The sequence below is a fragment of the Aplidium turbinatum genome, chromosome 1 (genome assembly GCF_918807975.1).
Source record: "Aplidium turbinatum chromosome 1, kaAplTurb1.1, whole genome shotgun sequence".
In the NCBI taxonomy this organism is placed as follows: Eukaryota; Metazoa; Chordata; class Ascidiacea; order Aplousobranchia; family Polyclinidae; genus Aplidium; species Aplidium turbinatum.
This window is the reverse complement of record NC_137472.1, coordinates 34,917,764-34,936,164: the sequence shown is the minus strand read 5'-3', so window position 1 is coordinate 34,936,164 and position 18,401 is coordinate 34,917,764. Positions and strand designations below refer to the sequence as shown.

Here is an 18,401-nt window from a genome sequence, read left to right as displayed (position 1 = left end):
GGGAAAATGGAGTTAGATGGTATACTACTTAGGCTACTATGGAAGTTTTCTTCGAAAGGCATCGACTTGAAACGTCGATGGGAAGAGGAAACGGGGACGTCCATAAGGAACAGGTGAACGGTAAGACAAACAAAATTGAACTGAAGGAAGACGATGCGATGGACAGAACGAGATGGAGTGAAGCAATCGCTGAAAGGAAAGAATTGGCCACACACACCGTGGGGACAAAACCGAATTGAATGATTTCGTTGGAATATAGCCTACAAATTTATGAACACCTTCTGTTAACTTTAAAAATATAATTTGATCAGCGACTATATGTGGATAAAATATTAGAGTCAAATAACTAGCCTAGATTAGACAGAATTTTATTGAGCAGTCAGATAATCATTATACGGTACTATACAGTGGCGTAGCCAGGGGGGGGGGGGTTACAACCCCCTTTGGCACGCGTGTGACGTCACGATATTGAGAATGATGTTTTCAGTCTAAAAAAAAATTGCCTAATTTTAAACAAAATTGCATTAAAAGAGCAAGTTTTGCCAATACCAAACATCTCAGCCAGGAATTAGCAACAAGAAAACACAGAGACTTAGCTTTATTTCCGAAAAATGCCAAAGAAAACATGATCTTATCCCTTTGCTATGCTACCGAACAGCACCATTTTACAGGAATATTCGTACCCACATTTTTGTTGAAAATGCTCTCAGAATGCACCAAATTCAAAGTAATTTTTCAAAATTTTCTGGGGGAGGCCCCCCCTTTCAAAATTCCTACTGGTACTATACCTAAAATAGCCTAAATATTACAACACAAAATCCCTCCATGCAAGCTTTAAAATAGAATCTAAATATGTGGTGTTTTGCGTGCCTTAAAATAAGCCGGGTCCAAAAGTCCCCCTCATCATCGTTGCTGCACTGGTTGAATCTTTAGACTGACAAAGCCTTGGCAGTTTCGCATACTTGTAGATGTAAAGGCTTTTGACGCAGGCTGGTTGCCGAGATTTGCAAAGTGAAGTTTCCAATTGTTGCCGGGGAATTATTCTATCCACTAGGAGCTACTGAATGGAGAGCAGTCCTGAAAAGTGTTGCTCAAGCGCACACCCCGAGAGCCGAACAAGCGCCGCTTGATCTTGATTCGTGCGCTCAGAATTGTTTGGTGTTCTACCTAGAGAATAAGATGGCAAATTTTATGGCCTACGTCTTTTAAATCGCTCAAAATGGTATGCAACCAGTAGACTCTGGCGATGCAACAGTGATCGTTTAATTGCACGTATAATCTTAGGTCGTTTCAATAAGATCATTTCGTTACACAGCTTCGCAGTTTTGTCATACAACCTTTGCACGTTCCACCATATGCAGTAGCAGTTTAGTACTTTCCGATAAAGTGTTTGCTACCAACACACATAACTAAACTTTGGGAACACGGTCAACGATGTGATAGAAAATGAATAAAACAGTGTGGGCAAAGGACATGCAATAAGTGTGCACTCTTAGGTAGAATATCACAACCAATCAGGCAGTTGGCTTCTTGCGATTACGTTTAGAATACCACTCGCTGCTGTCGTCGGAGGCTATCGCTTTGTTCAATAAGTCATCGCCCTGAGGGTCGACCTGCAACGTATACAAAGCGTTAGCTAGGTTAGAACAAATACCGGAGTTGCATGAAAAACGGTATCTAGTTAAATTAATTGTGCGCGGCTCATCGTTTGTACACATCCACGGCCAAAGCACATCTGCAGACGTTAAATCAACATATTCGCTTCATTAATCAAATCGTGCACTGAAGAACTTTTAATCGTGAACAAATAAACCCACAACTGATTTCTTTGCCTATCCAGAAACGCATACAAAATTACCATTATAAATGAAATCGTAATGCCTTTAGAGTTACAGTATATCAACTGACGTATCTCGGCGATAAATTAGCTTTATGATATGATAGATTAACTTTATTTTAAACATTTGTGCATGACAAAAGCGACAAAAAATCAGCTTAGTGAATCGAGAAGCTTTCCGGTTAAATCAACAAATCTATCGATTGGTCGTCGTCGTGTGAGCGTCTGGGGCCGAGGGTCTATCCTTTTACCACCCCAGATTCACAATGTTCCCGGACTACACTGGAAGGCTACTAGAGAGCAGCCAGTCTTTGGTTTCATCATCCATGACACGCAGACCTTCCACTCCGTTAGGTGGCTTGAAGATGGAGCAGTCATTGATGATGTGGTCTGCGGTCTGTTCCTCGGCACCACATTCACAGGAGGAGGAAGAGGCCATTCCCCATTGGTGCATGGTTGAGCGGAAAAGCCCGACGCCCGTACGGAGACGGTTAAGGCGCACCCATGCCTGTCTTGGTAGTGTTAGACCGATGGGGCGTGTGTCGGCATCGGGGATGAACGAATAGAGTCTGGTGGCGGTTGACTTCCATTCAGAACTCCATTTATGGTCCGCCCAAGCAGCCGCAGAGATGTCTTGTACATCAGCTTCGTTGATAAGAAGTTGAGCGGCTGGCACGAATGGGTGTCTTGATTTCAGTCGACGGGGGTGCTCGTTTGGGAGAGCAGAGATCTTGTGGTGGAGAAGGTGGTTAGGCTCCAGTGCCCGTCGACCGAGGGACAGAGTGGCTTCTTCGCGACGAAGCTCAGCGGGTTGGATGCCAGCGAGAATGGGGAGATTGTCCAATGGTGTGGGACGCAAGCATCCGGTCACTGTGCGCAGGGCGCTGTTTATGGCAGTGTCGATGTTATGGTAGTGAGCAGGGCCTCCAAGAGCCCTGCCGGGCCCCGGTGCAGATGTTGCTGCCGGGCCCCCCAACGCGACATGTCGCATGATATCTCACAAATCACAAGCAAAATTTGCGGTGCGCATTAATCCACAAGGCCAATGCATACATGGTGTTCCGCACAGTGTTTTTATTTTAAAACCAGACCTGTTTAAAAAATAATACAAAGAATACATCAGGTTAAAGTATTAACACTCCACCATTTCACAAAGAATGCAGTATTTTACTGGTGTTTATGACTTTAAATTCACAGATACACACTAGTTATACACAAAGATAAAAGGCTGTGGCTATAGTTACACTATGTAGTGTAAATATAGCCTCAATAGTGTTGCCAGATAAGGAATTCTGCCCAAATTTGAGGAAAAGTTTATAGCTGTTGAAAACAAAAACTTGTACGGTATCATATTTTTGAACTTTTTTTTAGTCCTGGGCAAAGATCAAAACCCTAACCTTATTCCTAACTCTAACCCTTACCTTAACCCTTCCTAACTCTGGCAACATCTGATTGTAACCATGGCAAAAAGTGGGTAAAAATATCCACTTTGAAGATAAAAATGGCAACACTATCCGGCATGGCTGACATACATATGTAGCATTGCATATGTGTGCATACAGCTTTACATTAACATACCGTACAATATCATTTCTGACCTTAAAATCAGCAGAGACTAGGAGACCAAACTTGGATGAATGCATTGCTATTGTTCATGACATTAAGAAATATATATATATACCAACTTCATTTCAGGATCAATAGGCTGCTTCTTATTTTTACTCCTTTAGTTTTCTTTGCTTGTTTGAGTGAAACTGCATTCAAGCACGATTGAGGGTCACTTTCTCAGTTTCTCTTCATTTCTACAGCAAGCGGTCAGTAGAAAACAAAGTTGAATATATTTCTATTTTCAAGTCCTATCAATGTAAATATACCTACATCTATCACTATACTATGTATCGATACCTTTACAAATACCCTGCATAACTACAGAATGGCTGTTTTGAGTCAATATTGACACTGTTCCTGAAATTCAAGAGTAAGATTGGATTGGCCTGGCTGGAGAAGACTGCTAAGAAATACTTAGGCCTAGTGAAAACAAATGAAAAGGAAAAAGGAAAAGATAGATAAGATATATAGGAAAAGATAAAGATATATAAGGAAAAGATATATAAAAAAATATTTGTTTATATACTAAGCATATTTTTAAAAATCAACACCTTTCTGCAGTGCTGAAAAAAGTAAGTTGCATTGCAATTAGGACACTTCTGATTCTGTCTAGAGTTAAAAGAAACTGTATAATACTTCAATTTCAACAGAAGTAAAGATCTATGATTTTTTACTCAACAAATCACACTTTCACTAATCTTTTAACTTTTTTTTGATTTTTGTTAGACTGCTATAACATTTGGCCCTGCTACAAGGACAAAATTATTTTCCAGCACTGCCTCCACGAAACTTGCTTGCATTCCAATATAGCAAAATCATTCAAGTCCTAAAAACTCAAAAATACTGTAATGTCTCAGGCTATATTAGAGAAGCTCCATGATTTTAGTATAATTAGTATCCAAAAAAAACACTTGAGCATTTTTGTACTGAAAAAGTGACAGTAACGACTTCTTGCTAAGCAATTCGAACAATATTTCAATACCGGTACCTACTGTTTACTATTTTCTGAACTCTTAAAATATCACTCTAAACAAGATTATCTACAAATAAAATTGTACCAGTTCAACATGATTACACATAACTGTCACTGCTGCTTGCTTGTGTCATAAATTGACAAGATGTCAGAAAAATGCATGAAATACCTTCTGTGTAATGACTGTAACCTAACCTGATCAATCAATTGCTTATTAAAACATACCGTACACACCCAAATATTCACACTGAAACACCACTGAAATTAAAACATTGAAATAAACTGAAATATTCATTCACACTGCAATATATGTTTTCTGTAGTTTTTTAAAAAGAATGCCCATGATGGGCCCAATCGAAATACAATTAACATAAAAAATAATATTTCATGCAAATCGACCTTGGCACGCAAATTTAAACATTTTGTCAGGCCCCCTGAAAGTAAAAAATTGAAAATTCTGTAGTCATAAAAAAGAGCATACCCATGAAGGGCCCAATCAAAATACGAAACTAATATAATATGAAATAAAAAACATTATTTTATGCAAAATCAACCTGAGCACGCAAATTTAAACATTTTGTCGGGCCCCTTGAACTCAACAAATTGAAAATTCTGTAGTTTTGAAAAAAAGCATAGGCTAGCCTACCCATGAGGGGGCCCAATCGAAATATGAAACTACCAGTAATATAAAAAACAATATTTTATGCAAAATCGACCTGAGCATGCAAATTTAAACATTTTGTCGGGCCCTTTGAACTAAAAAAATTGAAAATTCTGTAGTTTTGAAAAAGGGCATACCCATGAGGGGGGCCCAATTGAAATATGAAACTACCGTTAATATAAAAAACAATATTTTATGCAAAATCGACCTGAGCATGCAAATTTAAACATTTTGTCGGGCCCTTTGACTCAAAAAATTGAAAATACTGTAGTTTTGAAAAAGGGCATATCCATGAGGGGGCCCAATCGAAACACGAAACTAATATAAAAAAACAATATTTTATGCAAAATCGATCTGAGCACGCAAATTTAAACATTTTGTCGGGCCCCATGAACTCAGAAAATTGAAAATTTTGTAGTTTTGAAAAAGGGCATCTATAGGCTACCCATGAGGGGGCCCAATCGAAATACAAAACTAACATAAAAAACAATATTTTATGCAAAATCGACCTGAGCACGCAAATTTAAACATTTTGTCAGGCTCCTTGAACCCAAAAAATTGAAAATTCTGTAGTTTTAAAAAAGAGCATACCCATGAGGGGGCCCAATCGACATACGGAACTACCGGTAATATAAAAAACAATATTTTATGCAAAATCGTTGAAATCAACTTTAACGCGTGAATTTAGATATTTTGTCGGGCCCCCTTGAACTCACCGGGCCCCGGTGCAATGCACCGGTTGTCCCCCCCTCTTGTGGGCCCTGGTAGTGAGCACTGCGGCCCCAAACAGGTGCACAGTACTCTGCTGAAGAGTAGACAAGGGCTAAGGCTACTATACGCAAAGTGTCAGCCCTCGCCCGCCAGCTAGAGCCTGCCAGGAGCTTGAGTAGCGCAGCGCGGGATGTGAGTTTCTTGCGCAGTGACATCAAATGGTGGCGGCGGTATGTGAGCTATCTGTCCAGTGTCACCCCAAGATATCTTGGTTCGGGGCAGAAGGACAGAGATTTTCCATTGTTCTGGACGTGTAGCTCACGATCAGCTTCCCAATTATGGAGGTGGAAAGCTGCTGCCACAGTTTTGGTTTCGCTGAGTTTCAGTCGCCAGTTCTGGAGGTAGGCTGAGAGAGTTTTCGTGTCCTGGCTCAAGGTGTCTTCTAAATTTTCCCACGACTTTGCAGAGTGGAGAATTGCCAGGTCGTCCGCATAAGCGTATTTTGCGGAGACCGTAGTTGGCAGGTCGTGGGTGTAGATGTTGAAAAGAAGTGGAGCTAGGACCGATCCCTGTGGGACGCCGTTTTTCAGGCGTCTCAGTCTGCTTCGCCGTGAGCTACCGGTAGTGAGGGTAAAGCTTCGATTCCTGATAAGTTCCATAATCATATGAACCATATGTCGGTCAGGAAGCAGGCGAAGCAGCTTGCAAGTAAGGCCGCGATGCCATACGGTGGTCATAGGCAGCTGTAAGATCTAGAAAAACAGCGCCGGCCTTCTTTTTTGCCTCAAAGCAATCGATTGGTCTTTCAACGCGATTTAAAAATAAATTTGTCCATGCATAATTGCACATCTTAGTTAATAGCACCCAGGGCCTGACATAAGCTTTCGTTGGTGGTGTAAATTCATGTATGAGGCAAGGGGGAAACGAAGGTGGAAGTAGAACAACAGCAAAAATTTTAATGTAAGTGCAACATTTTTTTTAACAACAACAAAATATGTTTTGCCCACCCTGTTTTCATGACACTTATGAAGTGTTTGTTACAATTATTTCCGTTTTTGTTAAACGCTGAATTTTCCAACTAACTGCAGCGCAACTTCTTGTTTTACGCTATGTCTCTCGCTAGGTATCCGACACTCCGACAGAACAAAGCAATTCCGCAACAACCTTGCGTTGAAAAAAAGGCGGTGCTCGCTGCATTGTTACGTTACTGCATTTTGCCATGGCAACTGCCACATGCTAGCAATTCCTGGTGAGAGAAAGCCACGTTTGATCTTTTCTCCGAATGGTCTCACTTTCGTTACGTCACAATCAAACTTCAGTTCCGCCTCAGCGTAAGGGAATATGAATATGACATCATAATGAACATGACAATAAAATAACCGATACAAACTGAAGACGTACTGAAACAAATCTTTTCTCACAAACTTGTTGCTGGGTATAAATTGGGGCACCGCTCGATGTTGTCATTTCATTATTGAAATGTTAAACATGAAGCAAAGTCAAACATCTATTCGCGCATTCGTAAAACCAGCTTCCAAAAGGCGTCGAGATGATAACGCTAAAGCCACGTCCAGCACGAATGAACGTAGAGATGACATTGATGAAGAAAGCAACGCTTCAAGAATGGACAGTGGTGAAGTCAGGGCCGGATTTAGGTGATGGGGGGCCCGGGGCACTTTTAGATCGGGGGGCCCCCATGCAAAAAAATTTTTCGCGCCTACGGCGCGAAAAACCATCTCTACGTCTACAGTAGCATCAGTCCAGTACTGCACAGCATTTTGCAAATGCTTTAAACATTAAAAGGAAAAAATAACACAAAATCACATTTTTTTTCACATAGGGGGGCCCTTCAAAAGTCGGGGGGCCCGGGGCAACTGCCCCCTCTGCCCCCCCCTAAATCCGGGCCTGGGTGAAGTCAATGTCTCAAGCAATGCACCGGTAGTTGTTGAAGACAGCATGAGCCATGGATCTCTACCTGCTCCATTTGACGTTAGCATGCTGCCGGATTGGCTTCCGGCTCGGGAAGGTCGTGTGTTGCAAAGAAAGCTTTTTTTCCGAATTCCAGTGGATGCGTCTTAACCCTGATGGTACTTGTTACTGTAGATTGAAAACATATCTGCGTTCCACACAAACGCAGCAGCGCTTGAATGACCTGGCAATTTTGAACACCCATCGTGAACATGCTGAGGTACTTGATCTCGCCGAAGCAGTTAATGAGTTTGTTTCACGAAGCCAGACGCGTCCGGCGTCGCAACAAGTTTGGATGGACTACATAAAGCAGTTAACAATGTGTTGTCCTTCTGTATGTCATTCATTTGTTCTTGGGTTTTTTATTAGTGTTTTCGGGTATGTACGCCCATTTCCAACAGGTTACATTTCTTTTCGTCTTGGTTACGTTTGCTTTTTTGTATAATGTCACGCTGCATCTTGTTTCCATTTCGGAAGTTCTGATTACATTTTCGCCAAACGTACAGTAAGTAGCGTGATTAATTGAAAAATTATTTTAAATCTGAAAAAGTTGGTCAAATAAACCTTTTTCTGTTCAAGACTACTTTACTACTGAACTCGTGGTGCGTGATTGAATGACCACATTGTACGTAAGGTTGGCGCGGTACAAAACCGCAATATCCGCACAGTCAGCAGTCACCTGTCCGAACATTTTGGGGCAAATCCGAAGGCACCACTTTAAAGATAACAGGTCACGAGTCACGCGCTTTTTAGGTCGCAAAGGAAAACATAAAAGAAGTTTGTTTAGTTTAGCAGCGCTCATAAAATCGCAAGGCGCAAGAAAGCAAACATCAAACCTATTAAAGCTTAATTGCTGCAGCGACGCTAAACGCAGTCTTTGTGAGAAAGACTGACCATTGCGAATTTGCGAACATACACATTCAATGAAATCTGTTTGAAAAATCTCGCCCACCCAGGATTCCTCTCTTCTAAGAAAAAATCGACGCCTATGTATATATGTATATATTTACACAGGTAGCCATGATGCATACTGTATTTATCTCATGTTACTCACCTGTGATAATTCCCTGAAAGCTTCATCTCCAACAAAACATATCTCGTGGTCATCAGGATCAGCTAATATCACAACTTCCACGGTCGCCTTACCGGGGGTGTCTAAGCTCACCAATCTAGTCAAAATCTTCCCGTTTACTGCTTCTGCCGCACTTTGTATGCTTTCCAACTGAAATACATGGTTCGTTTAGGCGACGTTGCAAATACGTAGCTACACTTTTGTATGAAAATATAGCAAAGAGTTAGTGATAATTTTAGTGAACTAGTAATTTTGATGCAGACTAACACAGAGTACAAATGTTTTAATTGAGCTGCGCCTCAACTGTGTTTGCACGATCGCAGAGCTTTTCCGCTCAGCCATGGAAAAATGGCATCTTCCTACAGTATTAAATACAGGACGATTACAGGTGCTAAAAAACAGAATGCGGACCAGATCACGAACGATTGTGCCATGTTCCTTCTAAAAAATGGAGCGAAATGCCTGGCTGGGTATCTTGGATGATGAAACTAAAGACCGCTGCTCTCTAGCAGCCTTTTAGTGTAGTCTGAGTCGGCTGCATAACCGAGTGGTGATAGTCTTGATAGGACGCTCAAGGCTCAAAGGGCACAGCTTCAAGAGCATGTGGCTGTGTATTGGCAAGGCACTTAATAAAATGCTTGAAGGCAGGCACAAAGGTTGGCTTCTTGCCTTCCTGTTTACCTTAACATGTAAATCGGCAACGACCAGGCGTCGGCCTGAATAAATGACAAAAAGGTGATCCAGGAAACGCCGTCAACCTGGGGTGGTAAAACTAGCTTCGGCCCCAGAAGCTCAAAGATGAATTTAATTTTACTTTCCATATTTGACCTCACATTCGCATCACTTTATACTCGTATTTCAGTTACAGTCAAAGAGCAAATTTTAAGTTGACGTTTCCTAAAATCCCACTCCCGTAATTAGGGAATTTTAACTGCATCTTAATTCCGGAAAATCTGCAAGCAGATGCCAGAAGCGTGTGGCAGAAATTGTATGGAGCCTTGAAAGCCATTAAATCTATAACAGTCAAGGCTAATGGTGCTTTTGTAGATGTTGGGTACTTTACCAATAAAATAAAATATTACCATAATGATGCCATTGAATATGTGTTTGCGTTACTAGTACAATAAATAAGCATGGCCATGGCCACCTAATCTCCAGGTGGCCATGGCATGGCTTACTTGTTTAAAAGTGTACATTTTTTACTTTTTAATCTCAAAAACTTCCAGGGTCACGCAGTGAAAATGCCTCAATATTCTGGCCTTACGTTTCTAATTCGGAACAGAAATGTGAATCCCAACCACGTTTTTACCAACCTGGTTCCGTGGGCATGCGATTGCCACCCTGCCAAATGCTTTTTCATGTTTGATTTCTTCACCAATGTCATACAAGCCAAGTTTTGCTTGTGTCTCTGAGTAACCAAGTGTAGCTTGCTTATCCGACTGATCAAAAACTTTCATTCCAGCGATGTTTTTCCAATATTCTAAAATTTTAAAGTATTATTGAATTCGCGTACTCTGAGGCTTGAGCACTGGTGTTTGCAACATTATACTATAAGAGTCGAGCAATACAAGAACGGGCGGATACATACCAACCGATTTTGGCAGGTTGGAACAAGCCAATGTTACTTTCTGTACAGGATCTGCAAATAAATTTTGAGGAAATTACAATGTTGCCGGGTTGTTTGTACTTCGCATGCTGCTGGCCGGTAACTTCTTTGCCAAAATTTGAACAGTTAGCCTACTTCCCAACCATCCTTAAAGAAACTCTGAGACTAAACAGTTTTAATTAGGCTATACTGCTGTAAATACGTATACAAGATATTTCAGTGTAGATTCTAACGATCTGTTTAAGCCTGATGCTGCGAGTTAGTTGTGACAATATCGAATTAGTTGTGGCAATACTCGCAGCATCAGGCTTAAACAGATTGTTAGAATCTACACTGTGAAGTAAGCAACGATCATGCTGCTAAAAGCGAAACTCCATCAATTGCAAATATGCAAGATATGTTCACGTTAGAAAGGGTAGGTTACACTGCAGTTAATTTATGTATGCTGATTGTTCACATTGAAATGACAGAAAATTGAATCTTTAAGTGAGTCAGTCGCTACTTAAAAGTTGACAAATCAAACTTTAGGAACACAATTCAAAGTTTGAGAAAAATTAAAACTACCGCAACAATGGCAACAGAGACAGAAAGTAGCATACGGATGATACGGTAATCTAAAGTCATCAATACCTGCTTCGGGACGAGGCTTATCAACTAAAGTGAACTTGTAGCCACCGGGTGCTTCAATTTCATAAACGCAATCGGAATGGTTGCAAATCGACCATTTACTTTTTCTACAGTTTTCAACTGCTTCTTTAGATTGAATAGTCAATCCCTTAAAAAATAATAGGAGTTTAGTCAATCTATAATCCTATCTAGTATACGATAAACCACGGCCTACTAGAACACGGCCAAATATGTTGCTATTTGGGAAAATTTCTAAGAGTCTTAATTGTTACAATCATAGCCATGACAAACCTGTCATTTTCCCACTTACAGAAGTATGTAAAATAAGCAATATTTGCATCTAGACATATTTTTGGCTTGTTTTGCCGGAGATTAGATATGTATGTTAAGCACAATTTATGCAATAAAAATGTGAAATATGTAGCCTAAGACTTTCCAACTGCATCCTGGAGGTAGTCTCATCATATAGTCGTTAGGTTTTTTGTATAACAGGATTTTTCGCCAAAAGACATATTTTACTTGCAAAATTAAACTTAGCGAAAAACAAAACAAACTAAAATTTAAATTGGCAAATCAAATGAACAGCTTACAACATAGAATCCATAAAAAATTATTAATATTTTAAACGGAACATGCAATTGCACCAAACGATACTACTTACAGGGTGCAGTTGAAAAGTCTTACATGATGCATTACTATTGTGTAAACTGTGCTAAACCTACATACCTAATTTCCGGTTAAACAAGCCAAACTTATGTCTAGGCGCAAACATTGCTTATTTTACTTACTTCTGGAAATGGGAAGATGACAGGTTTGTCATAGCTATGATTGTAACAATTCAGACTCTTAAAAATTTCCTCAAATAGCAACATATTTGGCCGTGTTCTAGTAGGTCATGGATAAACTTTATTTCTATATATACAAACTATAGTAGCAGCATCGCCTACCATAAAGTCATTTCCGAAAGCGTAGTCCCCAATTCCATAATTATATGTAAGTTCACAGACAAAGTGATTATCTTCAGCGCCGTATCCAATCATAGTTTTGCTCCATTTCCCATCATATGGCCTGAACAAGTTCAACGTATCAACCAAATATTGATCATACCAACCAATGCTGTAGCCTACTGTTTTTGATCGGAATGGCCCGTTTCGGTGAGTCCGATTCCTTAACGGAGGATTTTTTCAATTTTTTTTAAATTATCGGGTACCGTAGCCTAATTATCATTGCCGTTTTAGGGTTAGGGGTTAGGAACTCACCGAATCGGACTCACCGAATAGTAGCAGACCCGTTTTCGATGTAGGCTATCAAGCTCAATGAATATAAGTTATGAGTACTAAAATTGTGCAGTATCGTACTACTGTCAAATGCTTTTTGCTGTAGAATACATTCAACTTATGAAACGCTGAAATAACATTTATAATATCAAAAAGAAATACATATGCATAATATTAAGTTATACTTATGCCAGTCATGTTTAATGATTCTCCGACGTATATATATGATTTTATTAATTATTACAAACATGTAGTGTAGTAATCAAAAAGCTCATAACACTTGCCTTGGAAATTAAGTTTCAAATTGATGCTTTAGTTCAATAAATGCACAAGTCTAGTTAACACCTCGTGACTACAATTTTTTGCAGTGACTATTGAAAAAAATATTTTACTGAGCAAAAATATGGTTGCATGGTTCAGCAACCAGTGGACGTCCGACGTCCACAAACAACCCTAGGAGGCATTCCATTATAATTCAACAAATTTTAGAAAGAAATGTAACCACTAGGTTTCAGGAAATGTTGGTTTTGATATATTTTGTTGTTTTAAAAATTTGAACTTGGGCAAAAAAAAAATTTTGAAAATCGGACAAGCGGTTTTTGAGATATCGCGTTTTGAAATTTTGTTGTTGTCACTAGGTGGCGCTGTTGATGTTCCCAGTGTATTTTGATTTTAGGGCTATATTTAGGGTAGAAAGTTGGTTGAAGTGTCTATTCCACCATTTTTCATGATGCAGAATTCAAAAATGGTCTCAATTTTAGTCTAAAAGCATTAGCTAAGGAGTTATCGGGCATTTTAAAAAATTTGGGGGACCAAATGCCAACCCTCAAATTGTCATGTGGGCAACGAAATATCCCAAAAAAAATTTCTGTTTTTCAAAGTTTCTTGCATATACTTCATGATAGTATAATATTTTTTTATGAGACTTTTGTCCTTTTTGGACAATGCAACCTTATATCAAAGATCTATTAATGCAATATTTGAATGATGCTTGCTTATGATGTCACAATAACAAATTACAGATTTCCCAAAAAAAAATTTTTTCATTATGAAAATTGCCTGGGAAAACAAAATTTGACTGCAATTTTGAAACAAGGGCTGGTTTTTCCGGGCAATTTTCACAACGTTGACTCAAAAAAAGTTTTTTGGGAAAATCTGTAATTTGTTATTGTGACATCATAAGCACGCATCATTCAAATATTGCATTAATAGATCATATAACTTCTCATGCAAGTCTTTGATAAAAGGTTGCATTGTGAAAAAAGGACGAAAGTCTCATAAATAAACAGTATATTATCATGAAGTATACGCAAGAAACTTTAAAGAACAAAAAATTTTTTTGGGATATCTTGTTGCCCACATGGAAATTTGGGGGTTGGCATTTGGTCCCCCAATTTTTTTTAAATGCCACACAACTCCTTAGCTAATTCTTGTAGACTAAAATTGACATCATTTTTGAATTCTACATCATGAAAAATGGTGGAATAGACACTTCAACCAACTAGCTACCTCAAATATAACCCTAAAATCAAAAAACATTGGGCACATCAACAGCGCCACCTAGTGACAGTCACAAAGCTTTAGAACGCGATATCTCGAAAACCGCTTGTCAAATTTTCAAATTTTTTTTTTTGCTGAGATGCATTTTTCACATACTTTAACATATGCTTTAGTCATAAAAATTGAAGAGTTAGTGGTTATTTGGATTTGTTGAATTATAATGGAATGCCTCCTAGTCTAAATTAATTTTATGCCAGAGTAGCACACATTTATATCTTACCCATTGCATGTTGCTTTGCATCCTTCTTCAAATTCTTCATGTCGTAACACCTACGCGAAGAGAAAGCTGGTTGAGGTGAAGACTACTTAGAAACCTATTTTGCAAAGAATGTTTTGCTGTTTGTGAAGCCTTAACAACTCGCGTCTGTCTCAAAGCCACAACAACTCACGAGGCATATTTTAGGTACCACACATAGGCGCTGACTTTTCGAAAAACCTTGGGGGGCGAGAAGGGTGATGACGTCATAACCATAACGCTATTTTACTCAATTAAAGTAGCTTTTGATTAAGCTTACTGTCTTGTTTATATTGACACCTAGGTCGCAAACCAAATTTATTAGAACCGCTGCTTGAAACGATGAGTTTTACGCATGCAGTACGCCTAGTCGTAAAAATTTTGATATTGTTAGCTTATTGCACAGTTGGAAAACAGGCCGATTCGTTTCCTTTTCGTGCGAGTGAATAACAACGATCAAGACAGTGAAGTTATCGAAATAAAACGCAAAAAAATCATGATCTCAAGCAGATTGCAAACCCGCTTTCAGTTTTATTAACCTCGTTTTGCTAATTACTTCCCTTCAAAGTGTTAACAACGGCAAAGTGTTTTCTCTTCTGTTTTTTATCGAAAGTCCTTATAACTTAGTCTTTTATCGAATATAATACCGTATATACTCGAGTACAGGCGCGGATTTATGGGGGGGGCCCGGGCCCCCCCCGAAATTTTGTGAGGAATTGTTGAAATTGTATGTTTCCGCATCAAATGGTTTGATATGCTTCTAAACAGCTGATGTTAGTCCCACGGCGGACTTAACTTACCACGGGGGGGACAGGTTTTTTTTTATTATGGTTGAAATTACCCATCGATCAGACTCCGTTATTTTATTTCATACAACTTCAAATACATTTTAATAGTAACATTTGTTGGAGCTGAAACCAACGCTGAACCAAATGGCGTCAGTTGCAACAATCTGAAACCCCTGAATGGCTCAGTGGCGTAGCCAGGGGGGGGGTTGAGGGTTTCAACCCCCCCCCCCTTTGGCACACGTGTGACGTCACGATATTGAGAATGATGCTTTCAGTCTCTTTATGTCTCTAAAACAAAGTTTACTTAACTTTAAATGAAACTGCATTAAATGAGCGAGTTTTGCCAATACCAAACATTCAAATATCTCAGCCAGGAATTAGCAACAAGAAAACATAGAGACTTAGCTTTATTTCCGAAAAATGCCGAAGAAAACATGATCTTATCCTTTTGTTATGCCACCGGACAGCACCATTTTATAGGAATATTCATACCTACATTTTTGTTGAAAATGCTCTCAGAATGCACAAAATTTAAAGTAAATTTTCAGGGGGAGGCCCCCCAGACCTCCGCTGCGGGGTGTCGTCTTAGGCGAACACGCAGGCGGGCTTTGCCCGCCCGACGTCATAAAAAAAAAACTTTCAAAATTTCTAGCCACGCCACTGGAATGCCTGTTTTATAGTTTTTAGTCTTCTTTATAATTTCCATCAATTACGTATATGCCTGCAAACATAAAATATATCCAATTGGTCATGGATACTCCATGCAGGGTTTTAAACCAGATTTCAAGTTTACTTTGCATGCTTAGCAATTTTTATTGAAGCAACATTTATTTTTTAAACATTCACAATTGATGAAAATGGTTGTTTTAATGTCTATTTTATATCATATCTAGGCTATATGTCGTAGTATCATTATTGTTCATATGTGCTTTATCTTTTTCTTTCTTTTTAATTGATTTTCAAATTTTCTGGCCCCCCCCGAAAAAAACTCCTAGATCCGCGCCTGCTCGAGTATAAGTCGAGATGTTTGCAAGTGATTTTCACCTCAAAAAGACAGGTTCAACTTATACACGGAACAAGCTGTTGTTTCCAGCTCAGCAGTTTTCAAAATAAATGCATTTTGCTGTGGCAAAATCATCGCCGACGTAAATTACGGAGTGTGAAATGTTGTCGGTCGAAGTAAAAGTTTTAAATAGGCTACGTTTATTTGCAATGATTCAAACTTAATTTTCAAATTGAATGATTTCTTGTCAATTCTAAATTTTATGCACTTGTTGAGCAATATGCAAAGCTCACGAGACAAAACAGCAGGAAGAGCTGTTTTAAGAGATCAATTTATTTTTATTTTTGCGTGTAGGATAATCCTTCTTATTACGTAACATTCCATGATCGTTAGCGGCCGCATAAAACAATGATGTCAGGTCGGCTAGGTGATAATAGCGGTAAAAGACGTCGTTAACGCAAGCAATATCTGCGACCAAGACCATTAAACACCTTTTGTTTTATCGGTTTTCAATTTAATTCTCACAACATAACGAACAAAACAATGCGTTCTGTTCAATCATAATTGATCTCACAGCGGGAAGACCTCGTTGAAAATAGCTCGTCTAATTTAGTTGGTTTACTTAATATTGCCGTGAATAGTTACGTGACTATTCCAGCAGCATAAGTTACTCTGTGCTCTACTTTGAAATTTTCTCACCGTATGTCAATGCCAATAGATGAACCATCGAATGGTAGTGTTGGTATTAAGCTATTCGACTTATACACAGGAGAAGGAAATATCACCGATTTCAGCTCAAAAGTAGGGGTTCGACTTATACACGAGATCGACCTATACTCGAGTATAGGCTACGGTAGTGCAGGAGTGTATATAGATGAGTGTATATTGACGAGTGTATGAGATGTATATATTTGCACAATATATACATCAATACAGTGCTTATTGAAGCAAAACACAGATGACAGTTTTGAAAAACGCATTTTTTCTTTAAGCTGTTCACGTAATTGTTTGTTGTGTCGTAGTTTCAACTCGATAAAGTTTGCTAAAATTGATTTCATGTTTGAAGTCACAGAAAATCTGACGGACGTTTGGATAACTTGTGAAATGAGAATAAACATTCAACCTCGCATTCGCTTTTTCGCTACCACGCGGTTTGACTGTGAAGTCCCTCCTCACTCGCGGGAAGATAAGCAGTGTGTGACTGTCAGCGTGCGTTCCCTGCGCATCTCAGTAGTAATTCACGTTCCAGAGAAAGCCATGCGATCAGCTGCTGTTTTGCGGGCAAGAGCAACGTAGGCTGTTTTTCGCATTTGGCGTTCTTTTAAGTCCGTTTAAATTATCTAAATCCCTTTTGCAAAGTATTTTATTTTTGAAACACAAAAAATAGCCATTTTTGTCGCCCCTCAACCATAAATTTACGAGGGGCGCAAATACAACGATGATTGTAAATTAGCACATAGACCCTATATATACTGTACGTACCCACGAGAATACTGTACCCTATATATGTATAAAACCAAATGATTCATCACTTTAAGAGAAAGTGTCACTATCTAACCACATGGCACATACCATGTTCACACTACACCTTGGCTTTTTGGGTTAGTTACAATGCATATAGGAAAGCCTACATAATAAAAATTACTGTAACAAATTTTAGAGCTGGTGTAGAAGTCTCCGTCCATGATGTTATAAACAGGAATCAACCTAACACATAGGGTAAATCTACTTCACCTTTGCTTTACTGTTGACACACTTCAATCTATGTGTCTGGTTGATTCCTGTCTATAGTGTCTATGGTGTCATGGTATCTTTACAAATACTTGTATACCAGCTCCTAAATTTTGAAATGCAACAAAAGTGAAATGTTTGCATCATGTGATCACAGTAGAGAATTTACCTTCATCCCAAGAATTTCTTTGTAAAATTGAATGGTTTTGTTTCTATCTCCAATTTTAAATACAAAGTGAAGAGTTCTTCTTGCAGACATAATTAAAGTTTGAGTAGAAACTAGATTTTAAAGCTATATAAATAAATAATAACCAGGATTTCTGCCTTATAGAACTGCACCAACGTCAGGGGGCGGAATGGCCCATTTCGGCGAGTCCGATTTGACGAGTGCCCTATTCGGCGAGAACCCTTTTCGTAGAGTTCCCTATTCGGCAATTTTTTGAATTTTTTTTTAAATTATTGGGTACCGTAGCCCATGGCCTACTAGAACACGGCTAAATATGTTGCTATTTGGGAAAATTTCTAAGAGTCTTAATTGTTACAATCATAGCCATGACAAACCTGTCATTTTCCCACTTACAGAAGTATGTAAAATAAGCAATATTTGCATCTAGACATATTTTTGGCTTGTTTTGCCGGAGATTAGATATGTATGTTAAGCACAATTTATGCAATAAAAATGTGAAATATGTAGCCTAAGACTTTCCAACTGCATCCTGGAGGTAGTCTCATCATATAGTCGTT

At 39.0% G+C, this 18,401-nt stretch overlaps 1 protein-coding gene across 1 annotated transcript; it reads right to left on the bottom strand.

Annotated features, from left to right (window-relative positions):
* Positions 1 to 1,241: 1,241 nt before the first annotated feature.
* On the bottom strand, positions 1,242 to 18,163 carry LOC145776295 (glyoxalase domain-containing protein 4-like). The gene is made up of 8 exons (XM_082587699.1): positions 17,827 to 18,163; positions 14,121 to 14,170; positions 12,011 to 12,131; positions 11,067 to 11,211; positions 10,419 to 10,469; positions 10,144 to 10,310; positions 8,813 to 8,980; positions 1,242 to 1,613 (listed from the first exon to the last, which is right to left on the bottom strand). The coding sequence occupies exons 1-8, from the start codon at positions 17,914 to 17,916 to the stop codon at positions 1,515 to 1,517; spliced, it is 891 nt and encodes a 296-aa protein (XP_082443825.1). The 5' UTR covers positions 17,917 to 18,163; the 3' UTR covers positions 1,242 to 1,514.
* Between the last annotated feature and the right edge of the window lie 238 nt (positions 18,164 to 18,401).

What these genes read in the sequence shown, in the direction of transcription:
- LOC145776295 (XM_082587699.1), bottom strand. Translation starts at nt 17,916, where the DNA reads ATGTCTGCAAGAAGAACTCTTCACTTTGTATTTAAAATTGGAGATAGA. An exon ending in AAGAAATTCTTGGGATGAAG is followed by an intron (nt 14,171 to 17,826) that starts GTAAATTCTCTA and finishes CTCTTCGCGTAG; the next exon opens with GTGTTACGACATGAAGAATT. An exon ending in CAACCTGCCAAAATCGGTTG is followed by an intron (nt 10,311 to 10,418) that starts GTATGTATCCGC and finishes TTAAAATTTTAG; the next exon opens with AATATTGGAAAAACATCGCT.